This window comes from Nannospalax galili, unplaced genomic scaffold (assembly GCF_000622305.1).
Source record: "Nannospalax galili isolate Female #2095 unplaced genomic scaffold, S.galili_v1.0 scaffold369, whole genome shotgun sequence".
Taxonomy (NCBI): Eukaryota; Metazoa; Chordata; class Mammalia; order Rodentia; family Spalacidae; genus Nannospalax; species Nannospalax galili.
The window spans coordinates 1,144,888-1,168,412 of record NW_008360318.1 but is presented as its reverse complement, the minus strand read 5'-3'; the positions used below and the strand labels follow the sequence as shown (position 1 = coordinate 1,168,412).

The window sequence follows — 23,525 nt, the reverse complement described above, 5'->3', positions numbered from 1 at the left end:
GGATCAGGAAGTGGAGAAGGAATCTGGGACAAGAGGATAGTCCAGAGGTCTGTGGTGCCAAGAGAAGAAATGGGCCAGTGCCCACGCTAGAAAGCAAGACAAGATGTGGGAGCTGCGTGGTTGAATGAGGTTATGGGAGTCAAGGTGCAATGGGCAGGATCAAACTTACCCAGGAAAGATGCTGGCTGGCCTTAGGAATCCCAGGTAGGGTGGTGGGTGGGACAGCCAGACATGAAGTCTGGTCTCAGGTGTGCAAAGTAGGTAGGGGAATGGACAGGATTTGAGGATTCTAGGGGACTAGACTGAGGAATTGGGTCCTTGAACTCTTGATCCTCATGGCCTCATCTCTTGACTCTTGGGATTATAGGTATTCACCAGCATGCTTGACTTGCCATTTAAGTTTCTAATACAACATATATCAATATACATAAGTGGAGAAAAAAAGTGTCAGAGTGGTTCTCAAGAATTTTGAGACCCAATAGCAAGCAGGCTGGGTAACTCAGCAGTGACAATTGGTACCCCTGAGTCACCTTACTTAAGGTTAATTTTCATTTGACTTGTACAGTTTCACCTTTGTAATGTTTTAAAAATTGTTAAACTTTGAATATTTTTACTATTTAAAATTAAAGGGTTTGATGTAAAACCTTTTATATTACCTTGAAAACATGGATAGACTGTGCTGTGTCGGGTCCACATGCCTGCTGCCTAGTCTCTAGAGCTGTGCAGTGGCTACCCTCTTCTGGTTACATGCCTTCCTGTCCTCCACCATTCCTCCTCCCTCTGTTCTTGAGGTCCTGTATTAGTTGCAGGGCTTAGTGGGCTCCTGAAAGCATCCATATCTGCAGTGTCTGATCTATATGGTCTCCTTACTAGCATAACATGAGGGGAGGTAGTTGTATCCTGATGATCTTCTGTGGCTCCTGTGGGGTTGCTGTACAACCCAAGGGACCAAGAGCTCATGAGAGGAAGCTGAGAGCCTCAGATGAGATAGGTATTTCCAAATTTGAGACAGAAGTCTGGTTGTTTTTAATCCTTATGTGTATATGTATGATGCATGTATTCATGTGTATGTGTGCACGGTCATGTCTGTGAAGGCATGTGCATGCTTGTATAAGGAGATCAGAGGACCACCTCAGGTGTCAGCTCTCACCTTCTACCTTGTTAGAGACAGGGTCTCTTATTGTTGGCTGCTGTGTAGGCCAGGCTAGCTGGCCTGAAACTTCCAGGAATTTTCTCTCCACTTCCCATCTCAAAGTAAGTGGGTTCTGGGGACCTGACATGAGGTCTTTATGCTTGTATGGCTAATGCTTTACCCAGTAAGTCATTCCCCCATTCAACGACCATTTTACAAGTTTGAAGACTCATTTGTAGACTTCTTCACATTATCTGAAGTTAACATGAAGGTCAATGAGTATAGTACCAAGCGGTCAGCTGAGCTGGGGATTTTACAGGAAGCGTGGGTTCTCAATGGGGAGTATCAGTTATTCAAATTCTGGCTTTGCTAAAGTCAGGTCCATTTTCAGTCTGGTGACTCTCCTTGCCTTTAAGCTAATTTATGTAAAACTTATTTCTCTGGTTTCTTGCTCATCCTTTCTTTGACTTATTTCATTTCATTGAAATTTCCCACCAGGATGGTGCATCTTTCAGTCAAGGGAACAGTTTTGTTGTGGTTTGGTGTTTTAGAACACGCTATATGGAGAACCACTTAGGTACTGAATGTAAAGAAAGCAGGGCTGTCTCAATTTTGCTGGAAGTAGACTTCTTGCTAGTTTTCTCTTTGATGCAGTTGGTCTGTTTTCATTCTGTAAGTGGAAATGCTTTCTTTTTGCATTTACCTTAGAGTTAAAGTTTTTCTTCTGGGTTGTCAGCAAAACACACCTTCTGCCAGCAGCCAACTGGCTTCAGTGAAAACTAAATACAGCACACTGCTTAAATGTAATTTTTAAAAAAACTATCATCAATGTATTTTGGGGGCCACTGCAGAGGCCTGAAGCTAGTTAACTCTACTAAGCAAACTATTAAAGAACACTTAATCATTAAACTTGAATACATGTTGTCATTAACCTCCAGGAGTTATTTAATATTTTTGTTAATGCTGTTTGTTTGGGATGATACAATGGCCATTTAGTTTTGCACACTCTCTTTTCCTTAAGAACATACATATGCATAAAGTATGTATATATTTTACCTATAGCATACACATGCATAAACATCCATATTTTGTTTCTTTGCTTGCTAAAACTGCATGTGCTAGATAGCTTTAGTATCAACTTGACACACCTGGGTTGATGGAGCCTCAGTTGGGGAATTGCCTTCATTGGACTGGCCTGTGGCTGTCTGTGGGGCATCTTCTTGATTGCTGAGTGATGTGGGAGGGCCCAGCCCACTGTGGGTGGTGCTACCCCTGGGCAGGTGGACCTGTGTTGAAGAAGAAAGCAGGCTGAGCAGGGGCCAGAGGAGCAAGCCAGTAAGTAAGCTGTGTTCCTCCATGGCCTATGTTCCAGCTCCTGCCTCTGAGTTCCTGCCTTGGCTCCCTGATGAACTGTGACCCAGGAGATGCAAATAAACCCTTTCCTCCCCAAGTTGGTAGTGGTCAGAGTGTTTTCTCATAGCAACGAAGAAACAAACTAGGACAGAAATTGGTACTCAGAGTAGGGTATTGCTGTGACAGATCTGACGTTGGAGGATTGTGGAAACGTTTGGAACTTTGGGCTGGAAAAGCCATTGAGTGCTCAGAGTTTGTTGCTGTGGAGCTTGAACAGTTAATGCTGAAAGAGTTGTGAACAATGAAGGCCTGGCTTGTGAAGCTTCAAAGGGAAGCAGAAACTATCACTGCTGTTTGTGTGATGTTTTAAATTGAGAATCTGTGAGCTGAAGAATCAGCTGTGATTAAGAAGAGACCAGAACCTGAAGTAAAACCTTTGCTTTACTGAGACAATTGATGCTAGTTAGCTGGGGCTAAAAAATCAGCTATAAGTGACAAGATATCAGTATCACTGAGGTGAAATCTTCTGGGAGGTATTTCCTCATGGTCAGCACACAGAGGGGACCCAAACCTCCATCTCTAGCTGGAAGCAGGACTTGGTAATGTGTAAGAGTCTCCTGCATGGTTCTGGTGCTGAAAGAGTGAAGGGGTCACAGAGAGCAGCTGAGACTTGGTACTCTGAGAGGCCAAGAAAGGCCATAGGTGAAAGTGCAGCTTCAGTTGCAGTGAAGACCCCAGGATTGAAGGGGTCATGGAGAGAATCTGAGGCTTTGCACCCCAAGAGGCAAGAAGAGGCCATTGGTAAAGGTGCAGCCTCAGTTTCAGAGGAGACCCCAGGCTTTTGGAGATGCCGGGACCATGGGACGACCACCAAAGACAGCGGTATGTGTGGAATGGAGCTGGCCTGGGCTTGTGAGATGAGCTGAGTGTGCTATTGGATGGCAGAGTCAGAGAAGTGGAGCTGCCATGAACCCTTTAGAGCCCAGGAGACCGAGAGTGAATCCCAGCTGCTCAGCCTTGAGCTATTTTGCTGGACTTTGGTTTTGCTTAGGTGTGCCCAATTCTTCCCTTTGAAATAAGACAGTACTTGTTTTGGATTTTACAGAAGCCCACCCACAGTTAGGAGACTTTTAAAAGAGACTATGGACTTTTAAGTGTTTGGGTTTTTTTTAAGGACTGTGGGGTTTTTAAGGTTGTACTGTCTCATATTGTGATATTAATGTTAACATCATATCTTGGGGACAAGAATTGGAAATGTTATGGTTTAATAGTGATGTGTTTGTGTGTCAAGTTGACAAGGGGTCAATTGTGCTAGATAGCTTTAGTGTCAACTTGACACACCTGGGTTGAGGGAGCCTCAGTTGGGGAATTGCCTTCATTGGACTGGCCTGTGTCTGTGTCTATGGGGCATCTTCTTGACCGATGAGTGATGTGGGAGGGCCCCGCCCACTGTGGGTGGCGCCATCACTGGGCAGGTGGGCCTGTGTTGCATAAGAAAGCAGGCTGAGCAGGGGCCAGGGGAGCAAGCCAGTAAGCAGTGTTCCTCCATGGCCTGTGCTCCAGTTCCTGCCCTGAGTTCCTACCTTGGCTCCCTGATGAACTGTGACCCGGGAGATGTAAGATAAATAAACCCTTTCCTCCCCAAGTCGGTAGTGGTCAGAGTGTTTTGTTATAGCAATGAAGAAACAAACTAGGAGGACACTGCCCATAAAAGAGGATTCTGCCTTCAGTATGTAAGGTTTAAGAAGGGTTCCAGGGAACATCATGAAGAGGCTGTTGCATCTAGCTTTGGACCACTTTAACTGAAGAGAACAGTAATCGACTCAGGGAAGGGAGGGCTCAGTTCCTGAGTTGTCTAAACACTTGTTCTATCAGGTGAGCTTTAGCCAAACTGCCACCAGGGCCTGAGGAACCATCTCTCTAGTACCTGGTTTCAGAAGGGGATCTACTTTTTCATTTTTTACTTTAAAAAGTATATCCTCAAAAAACTTGTGCTGAGGCTGGAGAGATGGCTCAGTAATTAAGAGCACTGACTGTTCTTGCAGAGGCTGCAGGTTCAGTTCCCAGGATCCATATGGCAGCCAACAACTACCAATAACTCCAGCTCCAGGGGATTTGATGCCCTCTTCTGGCGTCTATGGGTGTTACATGCATATGGTGTACTTAGATACATGCAAGCAAAACACTCATATGCATAAAATAAAAATTTAAAAATAAACTAAGCACATTGGACTGGTGGGATGGTTGACAGGAGTGGGTGCAATCCAACCTCCAAAAATGCAGAAGAGATTAGATAGGGCACGATAGATTAAATGATAGAACACGGGAGAGATTTGGAATAGTGCCTGTCACACAGTAACCTCTTCTTGTCAACTGAGTGACTGTGTCCTTCCAAAATTCATGTACAAGAGCTCTAATGCCCAGTAGGATGTGATTAGTAGGTGGAGACCTTGAAGAATAATTGAGTCATGAGATTGGGGTTCTTGTGATGGGATTAGCACCCTCGTAAGAATAGACCAGAGAGCTTTGCTTTCCTCCACCACTGAGGATAAGGCAAAAAGATGTCTAACTTTGAGTTAGAGAAAGAGTGATCATTAGAAGTATCTTGATCTTGGACTTCCCAGTCTCCAAAATGGGAGAAATAAATTTCTGCTATTTAAGTCACTGGGTCTGTGGTATTTTGTTATAGTAACCTGAGATGATTGTTAGATAATAATTTTATTATTCTTTTGAGCTGAACTTGTCTGTCTATGAAAAAGGAAGTACATTGCCTAAAAGTTTTGTGAGGCAAATTTGAGTCTCTTCTTACACAGTCAAAATCCCAGTGAGTCTAAGAGTCAGAGACATCTGAACAGATATTGCAGAACAACATGATGAATCATGTCATGGCATGGCACTCATGGGGAGTGACAAACCTGCCTGTTAAATCTATTATGGGTTAGAGGTTGATCAGAGGCCACACTGACAATTCTATTAAATATATTCACTCTTTTTATTTTTAAAATATTTGTTATTATTTTAATATTTTATTTATTATTTTAATTTTATGCATATGAGTGTATTGTCTGCATGTAGGTGCACCTGTGTTGTGCAGTGCCAGCAGAGGTCAGAAGAGGACATCAGATCCCCTGGAACTGGAGTTACAGTTCTTAGCCGCCATGTGGGTGCTGGGAATCAAACTTGGGTCGTCTGCAAGAGCAGTCAGCGCTCTTAACCACTCAGTCATCTCTCCAGTCCCTTGTTTATCATTTTTATCTTATATGTTTGAGTGTATTATCTGCATGTATGTAATGCACCCATGTAGTGCAATGCCCATGGGGATCAGAAGAGGGCATCGGATCCCCTGGAATTGGAGTTATGGATGCTTGTTAGTCACGATGTGGGTTTTGGGAATGGAACCCGCATCCTCTGCAAGAGCAGACAGTGCTCTTGACCACTGAGCCATCTCTCCAGCCCCTTCACTTTTTATTATTCACCCATGTATTCCCAAAACATCTTCTGTGTGCTTCCTGTAAACCAGGCACATAGACATGGGAGTTCACACACTGGTTTGGCATTAGAAATGATCACTAGATATTTCTGTAATATAGTATTTAAGTACTTTAATTGAGAAGTAATGTTTGGAATATTTCCACGAGATTGTAGAATGGTCCTAAGGCCAAGCACCCTTCCTCATACGAGCTGCATGCATCACTGCCAAGGAGCTGCTTTGAAAAGAGAAACAAGACCACAACTCTTAGAGAAAATTCTGTAAGTACCCAATTTATTCATAAAACAATACAGTTTAAACATTTATGATTTTTTTCGGTCATACTTTTTTTTTTTTTTAACCATCATTCCCAAAATGTTATGCATCGGTTGACATGTATTTGCAAAATTAGGGTCTATAATTATAACTCTGGAAATTGTACATGATATTTGATTTGCTTATTGTTACTGTTTCCCCTCAAAAACCCAAACAGCAGATTTATTTTGCATTGAATATACTTTATGATCTTTCTGATCAAAAATGAGCTCCACATTGTGCCATAAAAATGCTTGTAAAACATTTGTTCATTTCTCTGAGACAAGCAAAGCAGGTCACTGAGGCAAGTACCATACATTTGAACACAACACCTCCATCCTAGACAATGATTCCAGGCATTGCTGCCTACAGACCTTGCACTCAAGAATGATAAGAGGCAGAAAGAAGCCCCCACAGTAGGCTCGAAGATGGAGTGGCACAGAAACCGGGGAGTCACATTGCATGGCTATTTGTCATGGACAAGATTCCATTCAAGTTCCAAAGAAGACTTTTCAAGATAATTTCTAGGAACTGACATGACAGTGGAACCAACAGAGCAGAGGGGTGGGTGCCTCTTCTAGGTGAGCAGGAGCAAGGCAGGAGGGAGTGCTTCCCAGTCTTGGTAAAGAAGAGGTGTGACCACAAAGCTGTGAGACTGATGTGGGGTGTGCAGCTTCTGGACTCAGTCTCACCACTTTCTACTCTCACCTCAGGGACAGGCAGGACCCCTGTGCTACTGGCAGGCAAGAGGAGCCATTTGCAAGCAGACTAGAAGATTCCCTGTTTGCGATGGTCTCTACTGTGAAACCCATAAAGCTCAGAACCTCATTAGTCCCCATGCATTCCAAGAACTGAATTGGCATGACTTGGGAACTTGTGAGACATGCCCTGTACATATGTATTGCACTGAAAACTCAAGTTTAGCAAAGTTCTCGGGTAATTTGTGTGTACGGTAAAGAATGCATGAAGGGTGCTGGGCTAAATGACCCACACCCACCTCAAAAAGACTATTTCTAGGTAGATAAATTTCTTTAGTACAGAGACCATTCTTAGCAGGGATGAATTATAGATACCAACTGCAAAAAACGGTGTAAGGTTACTTGTTTTTATTATTTTAAACATGCAAAATACAGTCCATGCATCTGCCATTTTGAAAAGTCTCTCATCCTATAGCAGATAAAACCAAATATGTTTTGGCTATCGACATTCAAGAAATGTTTCAAAATGCTTTACAGTGTAAAGATAATAAGAAATTTAGCAAAATTTCAACAAACCTGTATAAAAATGGATACATATGCCATTTTATTTCAAGGCGACATGCTGTAAAGTGTATGTTATTATCTGTATTTCTTTGTAAAAATTCTTTAACAATACAAGGGCTTAACAGATCCAGGCCTTGGGGCTACGCATGCAAAAAAAATTGTCAGTTAAAAATCACCAAAACGTGCTATTTTTAAATGTGTATAGTTATTTTTTAAGTACAGGAGTAGAAGTAGTAAATATTAGCAGGAGTAGTATTTCAGAACTCTGAAAGTGTGTGGAGTTCACGGTGCTAGTGCCCTGGAAGACTCGTACACTTCCGATGAACATTTTGGTTTAATTCCTTTGCCATTGTAATAGTCCACGACTTGATTTGGGACTTCTGCCAACACACTCTTTGCAAGGGCAGCGGGGGATGCCTGCAGAGAAGAAGAAGGGACCATGACTTGAACCACATCCAGACTCAGAGTCACAGGCTGGAGTCCACCTAGTCTCATTCATTCACCCATTCATTTGGTTTCATCATTCTACTTTTTTATTCTTCTCTGTAAACATCAAACAATTATTCACACCTGAAGGTGGGTGAAAAGTGGATGATAGAATGGATTGTCCTGTGGATTTTGTTTTGCTTTAATTTGCATTTAGTTTTAGACATTTATATTCCGGTCGCTATACTGGGCATATTTATGTTCTGGTTGCTATACTGTCACAAAAGTATTCTTTATGGGAGGACAGACTGGCATGGCCAGAATGAGCCCTATTAGGAGGTAGCACAGGATACAAGCTACAGACCAGCAATACATGGGCGTTTCCTATGTAGACTCAGACTGATGCCAGAGCTCCTGAATCGGAGTCTGCATTTTAACATGATGTCCTGGTGATTCCCATGGAAAGTAGAGAGGTACTGTTATAGAAAGTCATGAACACCCTGAGATGAAGTTATCTCAGAGGAAGTTATAGCAGGCTTCCAAGAGGACGATATTAAAAATGCAGAGGTGGGGGAAAGGAGTAGTAATTGGTCATTCTCGGAATAGCAAGGCATCTCATGGAGATGAAGAAAGAATGGTTGTATATCTCTCTCTCTCTCTCTTTCTCTCTCTCTCTCTCTCTCTCTCTCTCTCTCTCTGTGTGTGTGTGTGTGTGTGTGTGTGTGTGTGTGTGTGTGTGGTGTAGTGGGCATGCAGTTGGAAGATGAACTTGAGGGCTAGGGTCTTGAATGCCACTCTAGCAATGATTCTATAGCAGGGAAAGTTTAAGTCAGGCACATAGTGTCCTGGAGAGCTGGATTTGAATCCTGGCTGTGACAGTACTGACTTCAGTGGTCTGAGCCTCAATAGTAACTATTGCTGAAGAGATTAGGAGGTAAGGCAGAGTGACCAGTTAACACGTGTTTGAGATTGCCAAGGGAAAAGAACTGGCCTAAGGTGACTGGGTTTTTAATTCACCCTTTCTTGTGAGTTTGTCACTCAGCCACTCAACGTTGCATAACCCTGACCTCAAAGGCAAACTAAGAAGGAAACAGATCCCATTCCATCTAACAGAATGTCAAAATAAGAAGTCTAAAAAATCCAGAAACATCGTGAAGAGGTTTGATCCCTAATAGTCTGAAGGTGTAGCAGCATGTGGGAAATCTGACCTGCAGAGGCTCCTTATAAATGGTTTCTTTGGGTTAGACCATGGTCCATGTGTACACTGAGACAGAAACAAAATTCATTTCTAGATTGGTTAGAAAAGTTAGAAAGCCCAAAACTTAATTTCCCAGCCTCCCCTGCATCTAGGGACGGCCACGTTACCCAGTTTTGTTCTCTGAATGGAAATGTCCTAGAGGATTTCCTGGAAATCTTTACTTCCTAGTTAAAAGGGATATAGCTAGCTCTATTTTCATCCTCTTTTCCTTTCCCCCTTGAAATATAATGTGATTCCTGGATTTACAGCAGCCCCTTTATTATTATGAGGAACCATAAAAGGAAATCATAAAGTGCTGATCCTCACACTACTGAATCACCCAAAGGAGGAATTATCTGAGTCACCAGCCCCTAACTTCTAGTTACATAAGAATGAGTTTATTTAGCTTTTGTGCTATTGATATTTTGGACTGAATAATTCTCTGTATGGGGCTCTGCTCAGTATATTGTAGGATGTTAATCACTCTCCCTGGCTCCTACCCACTACATGCAAGCACTGCTCCACATTTGTCATCATTAAATATCTACAGATACGGTCAAATACCTCCTGTGCAATAATGTCAATGTCACTCCAAGTTAAGAACCAACCATTTAATCTACTGTAAAATAGATTTGCTATTGCTTGAAACCAACATATTTCTTATAGAGGTTGTAAAAATAAGCCCTGCAATGTTAGAAATATCCTGTCTGTGCTGCCTTATATGAAACTACTAATAACATGTAACTATTCAGCCCTTGACCTGGGCTAGTATGACCAAGCAGTTAGGTTTTAAGTTTCCTTAATCTTAATGAAGATTTTTTGTTTATGCATGGTTATGGGGTATATATGCATGGCACATGTCTGTGTGTGGATGGCAGATGTTGATGTTGTGTGTCTTCCTCAATCACTCTCCACCTTATTTATTTTTGAGATAAGAGCTCTCATTGAAGTGGAAGCTTCCTGATTGGCTAGACTGGCTGGTCAGCAAGCCCCAGGGATCTTGTTTACCTCTGCCCAGGCCTGGGATTGTGGGCACAGGCTCCCATACCTGGCTTTTATGCGATTGCTGGGAATTGAACTCAGGTATTCCATGTTATTCTGACAAACACTTTACTGAGTGAACCATGTCCCCAGCCACGTAGCTTGGCACCTGTACCTGTGCTCTCCAAAGCCCTGAGCTACCAAGCAGAGCAGAAAGAGAAACAACTCGGGTTATTGGCGTATGGAACGACATCAGCGCCTCAGCTTCCCTTTCATTCATGGCTTATTGAAGTCTGAGTACGTTCGCTTGGACAGTGAAATGCTTTCCAGAAATCTGATTTGAAATCCATAAAGATAAGGCAGGTGAAAATACTCTCTGGGCTCTGCCCTAATTACTCCAGAGCTGTGGGAAAGGCACAGCAAGGAGACTGAAGGGACACACACGTCCTTCTCCTGGTTAGGGAAATTCCCTTGTTGCTGATGCCCCTTTGGCTTCTGGCTAACGAAGTCTCCATCCTTCTGAAAATGCTTAGCTTAAGCTGTAGGGCTTTCCCCGTGGCTACCTGTGTCTGCTCTGAAGTCCTTTCAGGTGGGTCCAACCCCTGGGCTGCAGGCCATGTGTAGCTGCATACAGCTGAGGAGAGCTGTGAATATAGTCCAACCAAAATAATAAACTTACTTAAAAATTATGAGATTGTTTTTGCAATTTGGGGAGACTCAATTGCATAGTGCTCAAGCATAAACTTTTTATAGATCACACCATGTTATAATGTCAAAAAAAACATAGGCCTGGGGACAATGGCTCAGTCAGCAAGCATGAGGACCTGAGTTTGAATCCTCAGCACTTATATAAAAAAACCTGTGTGTTTTCCTGTGTGTCTCTAATCCCAGTGCTGAGAATGTGGTGGTGGTGGGGGGGACTGGCAGATCCATGGGGCTTGTAGACCAGCTAGCTTAGCCAAATCATTGAATTCTAGGTTCAGTGAGAGACCCTATTTCAAAAATAAGGTGGAGAGTGAGGAAGGATACCCGGTGTTGACCCTCCTCCACACGTGTGTATGTGCATACCCATACTCAAGTACACACACACATATACACATACACACCACACACACACACACACACCACAAAGGTTGGACACACATGAATGTTATTCTCACCCAATAGGCTACTTAGCATGTGGATTTTCTGCTAATATTTTTGTCCTAAACACGCAAGTCTCCAGGAAATTCTAAGGCCTGGACCTGTGCATTATCATGCCATTGTAGTCCCAGTGTGTCTGGTGTGGGCCTTGCACAGCAGATAGTCCATGAGATGAGTGTTTGGGGACTAGGACGAGGCTTAGAAAAGTAGAGGTTAGAAGCTTTTGTGGCTCAAAGGCATTATGTTGGCATTCCTCTTTGTGTGTGTGTGTGTGTGTGTGTGTGTGTGTGTGTGTGCGCGCGCGCGCATGCACGCGCATGTGTGTACATGTGTGTACATGTGTGTACATGATGGGGGAGTGTGATAGTTACTTTTAAATTCAACTTGTCACAACCTAAACTCAGACGGGACAAGAGCCTGAATGAAGGATTGCCTAGATCAGGTTGGCCTCTGGGTTTGTCTGGATTGTGTTGACTGCCTTCACCAAGGTGAGATGGAAGACCCACCCTGAGTGTGAGTGGCACCATTTTCATGGGCTGAGCCCTGAACTATGTGTGTGGAAAGTGAGCTGAAAGCAAACAGGCAGGCAGAGTGAGTGCACTCGTTTCTCTCTGTGCTTGACTGGATGTGATGTGACCAGCTTTCTTAAGTCCCTGCTGCCATGACTTCCTGATATGATGGATGGTGACCCGGAACTGTTAAGCCAAATAAACCCTTTCCTCCCCTGAGCTGCTTTTTGTTAGGATATTTTTTTTCCTTTTTTAATTTTTAATTTTTTATAAGAAGCATTTCATTACAGCTTTAACATACTCATTAACAGTTTCTGGAGCAAAGATACATCTCTTTCAAAAGTGGCTATAAAATTTTTAGGTTCGCTGTTGTATTAATAAAGTTATACAATATTGAACTCAGTATAAGCCCTGTAAGACATAAAATTGAATGAGTTTTTAACCTTTAAAAGAGATCTCCATTTCATTTAAAAATGTACTGTTTCTAATCTCTATATAACTGATTATTACTAGTCACAATCAGTTATTTTCGGAGCTCTTTGGCGCCTGTGTATGTCTATAAAGTCATCAGGTAGATTCCAATGGTAATGTTTATCAACTCTACTAATTAACATGACATAAACTTTTATGCTTCCGCCTCAAATATAATTCCTTTTTAAAAATTTGTTAATTTTTTTTTTGTGTGTGTGTATCTGGATATTTTATCACAGCAACAGAAATGAAGTTAGAACAGAGTGGGGCAGGAAAGAGTGGTTCAGGGATGTCCGAGACCCTCCTACGGAGTGAGCTCGTCCATCCTCTTCACTCAGGCAACATCTTGGGTCTCCATCACCACAAGCCATCAAAGTCTGAAACAACACCCTTCTCTCTACCTTGAGCACTTTTCAAAGCAGAGAACTTTGTGTAACACAGCTGCAGCAAATTTAGCCTGCTCCAGCATGCCCTTCCACAAAGTGGATGCCAGGCTTTCTGACTCCACACCTTGCTATCCAGAGCAGACAATGTGAGGGCCTGCATAGCCTCTTTCACTTGATGAATATTTTTCTTTGGAAATCTCCTCTGTGGGGAAGTGGAAGAGGCGGTACAGCTGCCCTTCCCCCACAGGCGTGGGCCTGGGAGCTTGTGGGGACATCAGCTGCTGCTGGTGCTTGGAAACTTCCTCTACACTCAGCTCTGCAGCAGGGGATTGATTTTCTCCCACTTAATGATTTTTAACTACACTGCAGACCTCCTTAAAAGGAGAATAGTGATTGCATGGCAGTATGCTTATGAACAAATCTTACTCAGGGAGCCCTGGAGTGTACAGTCACTTCCCTCTGAGGCTGGGCAGCTCATGGAATCCAGGGTTCATCTGAGGCTGCAGGATTGGTGCTACATCTGACCGTTCACTGGAAAGCCTGTTCCAGGAAGCTAGTCAGACAGACAGCCATACCCAAAGAGCACATATGAAGAGTTCTGATGCTGGGACTGTCAGTACCAGGGTGGCTGGGGTCCCAGGGTGAGCCCAAATTAGATCCAATGTGCCTGGACTAAAACCTGGCTGTGAAGAATGTCAGGGATTCATTTAAGAGTGAGTCTTTGTCTAGAAGAGAATGGATTTTCCAAATAGGCATCCAGGGGGACAGCCTGGTTTGGATGGCATGGCACCTTGCCTCCCTCTCCCTCACATCAGTCATGGCAGTTGTGGATGGAGCCTCATGCACAGCAGGGATGCTGAGGAAGCTAACAGATGTGTTTCCAGCAGCGACATGGACATCCCTGTATTTGTGGTCCAGGAGAAACTATGTGTTGGTAAAGGATGAGACTATGGAACAGCCTTAGGACACTGAGGACTTTGGGGATCCCTTCCTGCTGACAGCTCAGGTCTACTCCTCTTCTCTTAGAATGGTGGCTGATATCACCAACAGCAGAGCAGAAATCAGGCTGAAGTAGGGAGCAGGGGCCAGGGTGTGCTCTGTTATCAGATAGCTTTTGTAAGGGCCAGAAAACAAAAGAATGTAGAGGACTCTTTGTGGCCACATAAAATGGTCTCCCAGACTCAGCTAGGGCAGCTCTCAAGGGGCCTTTTATGAATCAGAGAAGGTATCAATCTCACAAGTCACAGTTCCATTGGGGATGGAGTTTCTGGAAATTTCAAAAGCACTTTTTTTCTCTAGGGACATAATAATTATTCAGTAATTTGAAGTGTGAGTAGACTATTACTGAGACCCTTTGTGATATCATACTGGGCATAATCTAGAGGATCTGCTTCAGCCAACTGGGGAATGTAACTGCTTTACCTTTCATTGTGAATAAGAGCCTGTGGAGCTTTGAATGAGAAGTGTCCCTCATAGGCACCAAGTATTTGAATCCCTGGTCAGTTGGTGGTGCTGTTTGTGGAATGTCATGGAACATTTAGGAGGTGTGACCTTGCTGGAGGAAACATGTCACTGGGGGTGGGCTTTGAGAGTTCATAGCCTTTCCTTCCTACATGTGCCTGAAGATGTGATGTCTCGGCTTCCTGCTGCAGGTAGCTCTGCTGCCATGTCTCCCCACCATGATGGAGTCTCATCCCTCTGTAATGGTAAGCCAAATAAACTATTCCTTCTGTAAGTTGCCCTTGCCATGGTGTTCTATCACAACAACAGAAAAACAGCTAAAAAAAAAAAAGGCCCATGACTGGATAAAGTGACAGGATGCAACTAATTTCTGTCAACAGAGAAGGTAATTCAAAGATCATTGATTCCGTATGCTATTGGTCATTGACAGGTCTGCTTTGGCAAACTTGTTCTAGGATTTTCTCCTTTATTGACCACCCTGAACTACTTTACATATTCCTTTGGACTAGCTTAATCATCATGCTCCTGAGTAAATGGGAAAAAAAATCAGTGCTGCTTACTATACAGAGAGGGGTTAAGCTTGTATCATTTTGAAAACATCCCTTGTGAAGGCCGAGACAATCTTTTGCTAGGGCAGACCCAGGATGAATTTCAATCTATCTTTACTTTTGTACTAAGCACTTGGGCAGGCAGTAAGCTGCCCAACTTTCCATGGCAACCCTGCGGGCATCAGCGATCCCAAGTTTTATCAATGATGGTATGTATTTGTACATGTGGCACTAGAATTAGCATGACCTATTATTTATGATTTAAATTATGCTTCTTTCCCCAAACAGTCATGTTCTAGCTATCCTTGCTATGGGATTTAGCCAGCCTACCCAGAGACAATTGATTCTGCTTCCAGAATGGCAGCTCACCACAAACATTGGTGGGCCTGTGAGAGAGATGAGCATCCCCCATGAGGCATATGCTTACATGTTTGAAGTTCCTGAAGGGTACAAACTGGACGATATCACGAAGGACAGGCTCTCCCTTGGGTGACCTCAGAATCCCATCATCACCATCTAGCATCTGCATGTCACTGAAGTCCGCGTTCCCAACTCCCACGATGATGACTGACATGGGGAGGTGAGAGGCGTGGACGATGGCCTCCCGAGTGTCAGCCATGTCTGTGATGACACCATCTGTCAGGATCAGCAGGATGAAGTATTGCTACAGTCAGATGCCAGGTAAAGGTGAGGGACCAGGAGGTGGGGGAGAAAAGGACAATACAGTACCAGTTAGACACAGCTGAGAGGCTTCTTTATAGAGTGACCACAGCCACAGTGACAAGGCATTTTTGTTGTTTCTCTACCTTTTTATTAAGGAAAATCTAATGCCAAACTGGAAAAGGCATGGTACTTTGTGAACCCATTACTAGGCATCAGAAAATGGCCAATCTCACGTCACTCAATCACCCTCACTCACCTACCTTGTTTTGTTTTTGAAGCATATTCCATACATTATAGCATTTTTACATAAATAAAACTCATAAAGACACAAAATTATTAATGTCCTATGCAAGAAACCAAAATTTGTAAGCTGCTGAACGAAAAGGTGGTATTCATACTTTGCCACGTACCAAACTCTTTCATTTGGTTTCAAGTTCTGCCTTAAATTAAAACCCATGGTCTCAAAAACATAGGGGTTCATTCTCTGATGATATTTAAAAATGTAGCATATTTTCTTCAAAGGCTCCCTGTGGTGAGTTGGATGTGAAGTGCTCGCCCCTCACCCCCACACTTGATCTCTTGGTGGCACTCTTTGTGGAGGAACAATGTCACTTTGCTTTGAGCTTTGAGAACTCATAACCTTGTTCCACTTCAGTTTGCTCTCTCTGCTCCCTGTTTGTGGGTGAAGATGTGAGCTCTCAGCTTCCTCCTCCTGCTGCTGTGTGCCCTCCACACCCTCGCCCCCATGGTGGACTCTTAACCCTCTGGAACCATAAGCCGAAATAAACTCTTCCTTCCATAAGTTGCTTTGGTCATGGTATTTTACCACAGCAACAGAAAGGTAACAAATACACTCCCCAAAGTAGATTCTAAGCTATCTCCCACTCCTACAAAAAGCTCTGGCTCCTTTAAGATTCTTATCATCCAGTTTTCCTTGTTCACTGTTATCTACTGATTTGGTGATGATCCCAAAGAGGCTCGTGGATGACAGGCCTTCACTCCTGGCCCCTCAGCTCCTGAGTGTCCCCATCTCCATTAACCCCATGTTGAGTCCACTTTAGCCCACTCTACTCATGAACAACCCAGAGCCAGTCATCATTCATCATTACCTCATTCTGGGGCTCATGTCCTCCAGTGCTCGCCTTTAGATAGGCTCTCATTCTTCCTGTTCTCCTATTGTCCATTGATTGATTGATTGATTGATTGATTGATTGATTTTTGAGACAAGGTATTTATTTATTTATTTATTTATTTATTTATTTATTTATTTATTTATTTATTTATTTATTTATTTATTTATTTATTTATTTATTTATTTATTTATTTATTTATTTATTTATTTATTTATTTATTTATTTATTTATTTATTTATTTATTTATTTATTTATTTATTTATTTATTTATTTATTTATTTATTTATTTATTTATTTATTTATTTATTTATTTATTTATTTATTTATTTATTTATTTATTTATTTATTTATTTGACAAGGTATTTATTTATTTATTTATTTATTTATTTATTTATTTATTTAATTTATTATTTTTGAGACAAGGCCTCCCTGTAGTCCAGGCAGGCCTGGAGCTCACTATGTAGACCAGGCAGACCTCTATCTCACAGAGATCTGCCTGCCTCTGTCTCCCGAGTGCTGGGATTAACTGCATGCCCCACCACACCAATTTAGAGAAATCTTAATCCCCTTGTTGCTTCCATTTCTTCCTGGCTTCTGCCTGATCTTGGCTTCAGGTACAACAGACATTTTTGAGTGCCTATTCTGGGTAACCCTAAAAACTTAAGGTTACAATGAATGGCGCTCAAAGGCAGGCACAGTAATTATAGCCTAATTATAATATGGCACATGCCTTTAATCCCAGCACTCGGGAGGCAGAGGCAGGCAGATCTCTGTGAGTTCAAGGCCAGCCTGGTCTACATAGTGAGTTCCAGGACAGCTGGGGCTACAGGGAGACCCTGTCTCAAAAAGACCGAAAAAAAAAACCAAAAAACAAAAAAAGCAACCAACCAAACAAACCAAAAACAAAGCTCAAAATAGTAGAAAGCCGGAGCTGGGGAGTGAGAACCGACTCCCAAGCCTCATTCTGTGGGGTCTGGGAAGAACCTTTAATGCCTTGGTCTTAGCTTCTTAATTTCTCAAAAGATGACTAAGACAAGATCATTATGTGATCTTTGGCTATAAGACTTTAAAAGAATTGAAGCCGTGTCATCTAGTGTAATAGTCACTAGCTTCATGAACATATTGAGCCTTTCTAATGTGTCCAGAGCAAGGGAGAAGCTTAACTTTAAATTAACTTTAAAAACAGACACCAAACTCAGTTATTGAACACTTTTTAAGAAGAACATGATTTATATTTTCCCACTATCAATTTATAATATCTAAGAAAGATCAAGCATTTGTGATAACTCAACACCCAAACTGAGATGCCACAAATGTAAAATATACAGATATTTAAAAATCTTCGTGCAAGAAAGAACAAACTATTTCACTGGTAATCTCTATATGGAATAGATGCTAAAATGACAATATGTTGGCTATTTTGATTTTTATTATAAGTAAAACACATTATTAAAATATTTTCCTGCTTACTTTTTACATGTGGTTGCTATAGAATTTAAAATTGTATCTAGGACTTGCATTGCATGTTGCATTTCTTTAAATTTTTTTAATTTTACTTATTATTTTTATTTTATGTGTATGATTGTAATGCCTGCATGTAGGTAGGTGCACCCATGTTGTGCAATGCCCACAGAGGTCAGAAGAGGGCCTCGGATTCCCCTGGAACTGGAGTTAAGGACGGTTTGTAGCTGCCATGTGGGTGCTGGGAATCGAACCCGGGTCCTCTGCAAGAGCAGTCAGTGCTCTTAACTGCTGAGCCATCTCTCTAGCCTGCATGTTGCATTTCTTTTGTACTGGGCTGGGGGGAAGCTGTGCAAGGAGAGGGGCAGGCCAGGTCATATGCCAATATTGCTGGGCTCTTATGGCTCTAGATCCTTCCCTATGTATTGGCTCCTGGCGTACAGTCTCCCTGTACGGAGAGGTTGCCATGTGGCTCATCTGAGATGGGATCAGAAGAAGGGCTCTGCACCCATCAGTGCACGAAGACTCGCTGAAGGTGAGCACTGATGTGTTCATCATGAGGGGCCCTATGCTATCTTCTTCACTGAGAGAGGGGAAGGAAGAGGATGAGGGAGATGTAGGTCAGGCCAAACTCCAGAGAACTTCCTACCCAATCCCTACAATATGCCTGCTATTTGCAGGAAGTAAATATCTGGGGAGGTTGAAACACTCCAGGCAGGAGGTAGTACAGCTTGTTAGGAGAACACTTGTCAAGTATGTGAGGTCCTGAGTTTGATCCCCAGAATTACAAAGATTAGTAAATAAATAAAAACAAATTTAAGCTGTCTAGCTTGCTGTATTTCAAACGCTTCTAGAAAGGCTAGAGCTCCACTTTGAAACACTCACTTGAGAATCATATACTTAAGTTGCAAATAAAGTGACAGTGCTAAAATGTTCTGTTTTTCTCTTTATGACTGAAAATCTGTTTTTAAACAAAGGAGTATGAAGTGGAGACACAGCTGAAATACACTGGAAAAAAGACAGCCATGCATTCTGAATGCTTTCTGTCTTTCTTGAGGCTAGGTCTCTTATTGTTTGCTGTGTGTATGCCAGGCTAGGTGGCCATGAGAATCCAGAGATCCTCCTGTCTCCCATGTCACCACAGGAGCACCAGGATTATAGATATGCTCTACAGCATCTTGCTTTATGTGGGTTCTGGGGACCTAAACGCAGGTCCTCATGCTTGCACAACATGTGCTTTGCCCACTGAGCCAGCTCCCAAGTCTCTAGAGCTAGGTCTCTTAGCTATTAAAGATTTCAGGCAGTCTGTGAACTTAGGATAAATCACATTCTTATTTTCACTAATCTCTAACTGAAATTTGTCATTTTCTCAGTTATAAATGTCACCAGCAAATAAAAACTAGTGTTAGTTGTACTTACAGCTTAGTTGTCAAAAGGTATCACAGTCATTTTTCTACATTATAGTGGCCACAGATATTTGAACATTATCATTTATATCGAGTGTCACTCAGAAATTACAGGATTATCAGATTAGCTACAGGTTCCTGAAACTTAACAAGTAGATAAAGGAAGCATTTTATTACTGTATTTATAATGCTCCCATACTGTAGGAGGAACTGAGGCCTGAACAACCGGTGCATGTGCGCTGCAAACGCACCAAAAACATCTAGTTGAGTCAAACCTGTGTTCTGCCAAAGGACATAGAGATAGCTGACACAAGATAGCTCGACATAGAGAGCCAATGAGGATCAGACATGACCTGAGAAGGCCTACCAGGGCCAATGGGACGTTGGGAGAGGGGTATATAAGGCAGTCTCATATCCGGAATAAACGAGTCTGCAGCACTTCGCCTGGTGCCTGCTTCCACCCTACTCCCGGTGTCTGTGTGTTGACTCCGCACTGCTCACTCCCTCCCCTCCAGGACCCTGAGTATCCCCTAGGCTGGACCTGCAGGGAGAGACTGCAACATCTGGAGCCTGAACAGGGACTCTTGGCCCCCTTGGCATTGGTGATGCCTCCAAGTTTGGTGAGTAGGCCCCAGGTTTTGTCTGTACCTTTAGCTTCTTGAGGGTGAGCGAGTGGCCCCCTCCTCTGTCCCCTCTACCCTGTTTGTCATATTTGTTGTTAGATCAGGAAAGCACACTTTGCCACATGGTCCTGAAGCCCATGGCGGCCCCTTTCACTCCTTGGCTCATCCTGGTGAATTCACATAAGGGTTGATCCACCCTGAACTCAGAACCCAGGCCTTGGACGATCCTGTTGCCTGTCCCAGAGACACTGTGTGAGCATACAGCTGAGGGTGTCATGGCCCTCAGAAGTCCCTCACTAAGCACAAGACACTTGGATCCGATATACCTATTCATGTCGGGGAGGTTCACGGTGGAGTGGCTCACAGTCCTCGTCTGCTCTCTCCTTTTAGTGGTTACCCTTGCCTTTTACATCTGTGGTGAGAATCCCTTCACTGAGCTCTCCCACAATGGGAAGTCTTCTGCCACAATGCAGGGAGTCACAAACATCAGCACTCAAAGCGCTCTTAAAAACTAGAGGGTTCAAGTTTGGAATTGCCTCAAGGGTATCTTCAGCCCGGTGGGAATAGTTACATGAGGATTCATGGGAATGGTGGGAATATTAATTATACTCCTTTCTAGATGTCTCTTAAAGTATACCCGATCACAGAAACAAATTAACAGAGCTACCCTTCAAGTTCTCCAGGCTATCATCTATGATGGAGCAAGACCTGGACCTCCTCCACAAATGTTGCATGCCTGGCTGTCATCTATCCAAGATTCTATCCACCTTTAGCTAACACTTCCTGGTTTATCCCCTCAGTGGCTGGTTAGTCAATGATGGGTAAGATCCTGCTAATCAGGACAACCTAAGACAGGCACAGTCAAATGTCAGGACACCAGAGGTGAGGCCAACAATGTCTGGGCTATAGAACCTGGGCTCTCACTGTGTTAGGCTCTGCATTTAAAAACAAAAAGGTGGATATGTAGGAGGAAATGCGGCCTGAACAACCAGCGCATGCACGCTGCAAACACACCAAAAGCATCTGGTTGAGTCAAACCTGAGAGATGGCTGACACAAGATAGCTCAACATAGAGAGCCAATGAGGATCATACACGACCCGAGAAGGCCTACTGGGGCAAATGGGACATTGGGAGAGGGGTATATAAGGCAGTCCCATATCCGCAATAAACGAGTCTGAAGCACCTCGCCTAGTGCCTGCTTCCACCTGACTCCTGGTGTCTGTGTGTTGACTCCGCACCACTCACCCTCCCCTCCAGGACCCTGAGTCTCCCCTAGGCTGGACCTGCAGGGAGACTAAAACAGCATGCCACATTTTAAAATATTTTACCAACTGTATTTCAGTAGAATTGTTCTACCTTATGTTCTGTTTTGTGCATTTAGAAAGTCTTCAGAGAAAGGGTCTGTGGGCTTTCCCAATGGCTAAAGAAATTCATGGAACATAAAAGGTTATAAACCCTGGGCCTCAAGAGGTTGTTGGGATTCTAAAATCTGGTTCTTTCAGGCTTAATATGACTGAAGTTAATAAGTTGCAGACTGCTGGATAGAAACTGATGGAAATTTCCAGTAAAGCAAGCTGAGCTGGAAAAGTACTTATGAATACAGCCTATGAGGTCGTATCAATATGCAGAGAAGCTTTATTTCCTAGAAGAGTTCTATAACATCAGGCTGGGTAGTGTGGTGCACTCCTTTAATCCCAGCACTCTGGAAGCAGAAGCAGGAGGATCTCTGTGAGACTGAGGCCAGCCTGGTCTACATAGTGAATTCTAGGCCAGCTGGAGCTGCAGAGAGACCCTGTCTCAAAAAATCCTATAGCAAGACCCCTCGGCACAGTTTACCTAAGGGGGCTTAAGTGCAAGCCTTCAGCAATCAGTGTTAAGGCCACAGAGTTCAAAGAACAAGAAAAATCTCTAGGGAGAAGATACATTGGCCACCTGGCCTAGAGGGCTGATGTAGCTGGTGATCTGTGTATAGTCTGGATGCTTCTTGAATGTGGTCCTATCCCTCTAGGAACAGACCTACCTCATCCTGGAAGAGTGGATGGTGGCCGCAAACTCACACCAGCTTGTATTAGCCAGAATCCACACCAATATCTGCCCTGGTCTCTTTTCACTCTTGTAGGCCCTGGTTCCCCAAAGGGGTTGAACATATTTAACAGTATGCTTTGGGGTATTTCAGTGATACCTTGGATGGTGTGTGTGTGTGTGTGTGTGTGTGTGTGTGTGTGCATGTGCGTGTGTGTGAATAAAGGCAGAAAAGGACAAGAGACAGGTTTTCATCTTTTCTCCTAGTCCAGATTTGGCAAGACTGTGTTCATTTTTTACAAACTCTATTTTATATGCTGTATTTCTGAGCAAAATATATTTAAGGAATGACTTTTAGTGCTAAAAGATTTTAAAATAAAATGAAAAAAATTTGGTATCCTCTAACTCTTGTTTCTAAATCTTGCATTTATGAAGATTCAACTTATTCCAAGGCCTCTGTGATCAGAGGGAGCTGTGTTGGAGGAAGTCTCGTAGGATCCATGCACTAGTGGAGATGTTGGTCTGTGCTTTTGAGAAGTGCTGACATTCCTCAAAAAGAGAAGAGAGGAGGCATGATTTTCTTAGCACTCACAGCTGGAGACACTTGGCCTGCATCAAGTTCTCAGCATACCTACTGGATGAAGCCCCAGCTTAGAGTGGCTCTGCCCAGTTTAAAGGCCAACGTGTCCACTGCCATTTACAGTTCTAAATATATTATCCAAGGAAATATACCCTCAACTTCCCAGGGCTCAGGAATCAACTATGCAGGGTCTCCTGGCCCTTTGATGGTTATTTGTCTAAAACTTTATTTTATACAATCCCATTCCTTGTGGTAATTGCTGTGCGTCATCAACTGACACAAGCCTAGAGGAGACTGATGATGCTACTGGGATGTTCGAATGAAAGAGTAGATGCAACCCAAGGCAAGGAGGGACTATCATTCTCTACCGGGACTTGGGAACTCTGGCTTTTCCAAGTAGGAGAGACTTTGAATAGTGACACCATGTTTTCTAACATATTCATGATATGCAAAATTTAAGCTATAAGGTAATTTTACAAAAAAAAGTTAAAGCACTTTTTCCATCATAAACATATGAAAAGCTATCTTACATGGTTTTCCTATTTACTGAATACATACTATGTTCAGAATTGTTTGGTTGGCTGGGTATGTACTAGTGAATGAAGTCTTTTCATTGGAGAGTTTCTATAGAAAAATAGAGGAGATGTAAAATATAAGAGTCAGCAAAGATTTCCTAAAGTGCCTCAGGTGGAGATAAATGCTATGGACAAAATTAAGGCTGGGCCATGGTGGGGTGGGTGGGCCGGCTATTCTAAATAAGGTAGCAAGCTGGAGCTGAGAGCTGCTGAGTAGATCTAGTGAGGGCAGAGGATGGATCACATGGAAGTCTAGGGCAAGAGAAACATTAGCAGCAGTAAGAGAAAAGACCTGGGAGTGGGAATGTGTTTGCTATGTTTAAAGAACAGCAAGGATGCCAGTATGGCTGAAATCGGGGGGGGGGGGG

At 43.0% G+C, this 23,525-nt stretch overlaps 1 protein-coding gene across 6 annotated transcripts in view; it reads right to left on the bottom strand.

Annotated features, from left to right (window-relative positions):
- Positions 1-7,321: 7,321 nt before the first annotated feature.
- The window catches only part of Cpne4 (copine 4), a 592,536-nt gene continuing 576,332 nt past the window's right edge, over positions 7,322-23,525 (bottom strand). For 3 of the 6 annotated variants that reach the window (XM_029559677.1, XM_008825094.3, XM_008825093.3), the window contains exons 15-16: positions 15,121-15,357; positions 7,527-7,948 (exon numbers count right to left, since the gene is read on the bottom strand). In XM_029559677.1, coding sequence (XP_029415537.1) covers positions 7,814-7,948; positions 15,121-15,357 — 372 coding nt within the window. In that variant the 3' untranslated portion in view covers positions 7,527-7,813. Of the gene's footprint in view, positions 7,949-15,120; positions 15,358-23,525 lie in introns of all 6 variants that reach the window. The other 3 variants (XM_008825090.2, XM_029559678.1, XM_008825091.3) reach the window with 2 other exon arrangements.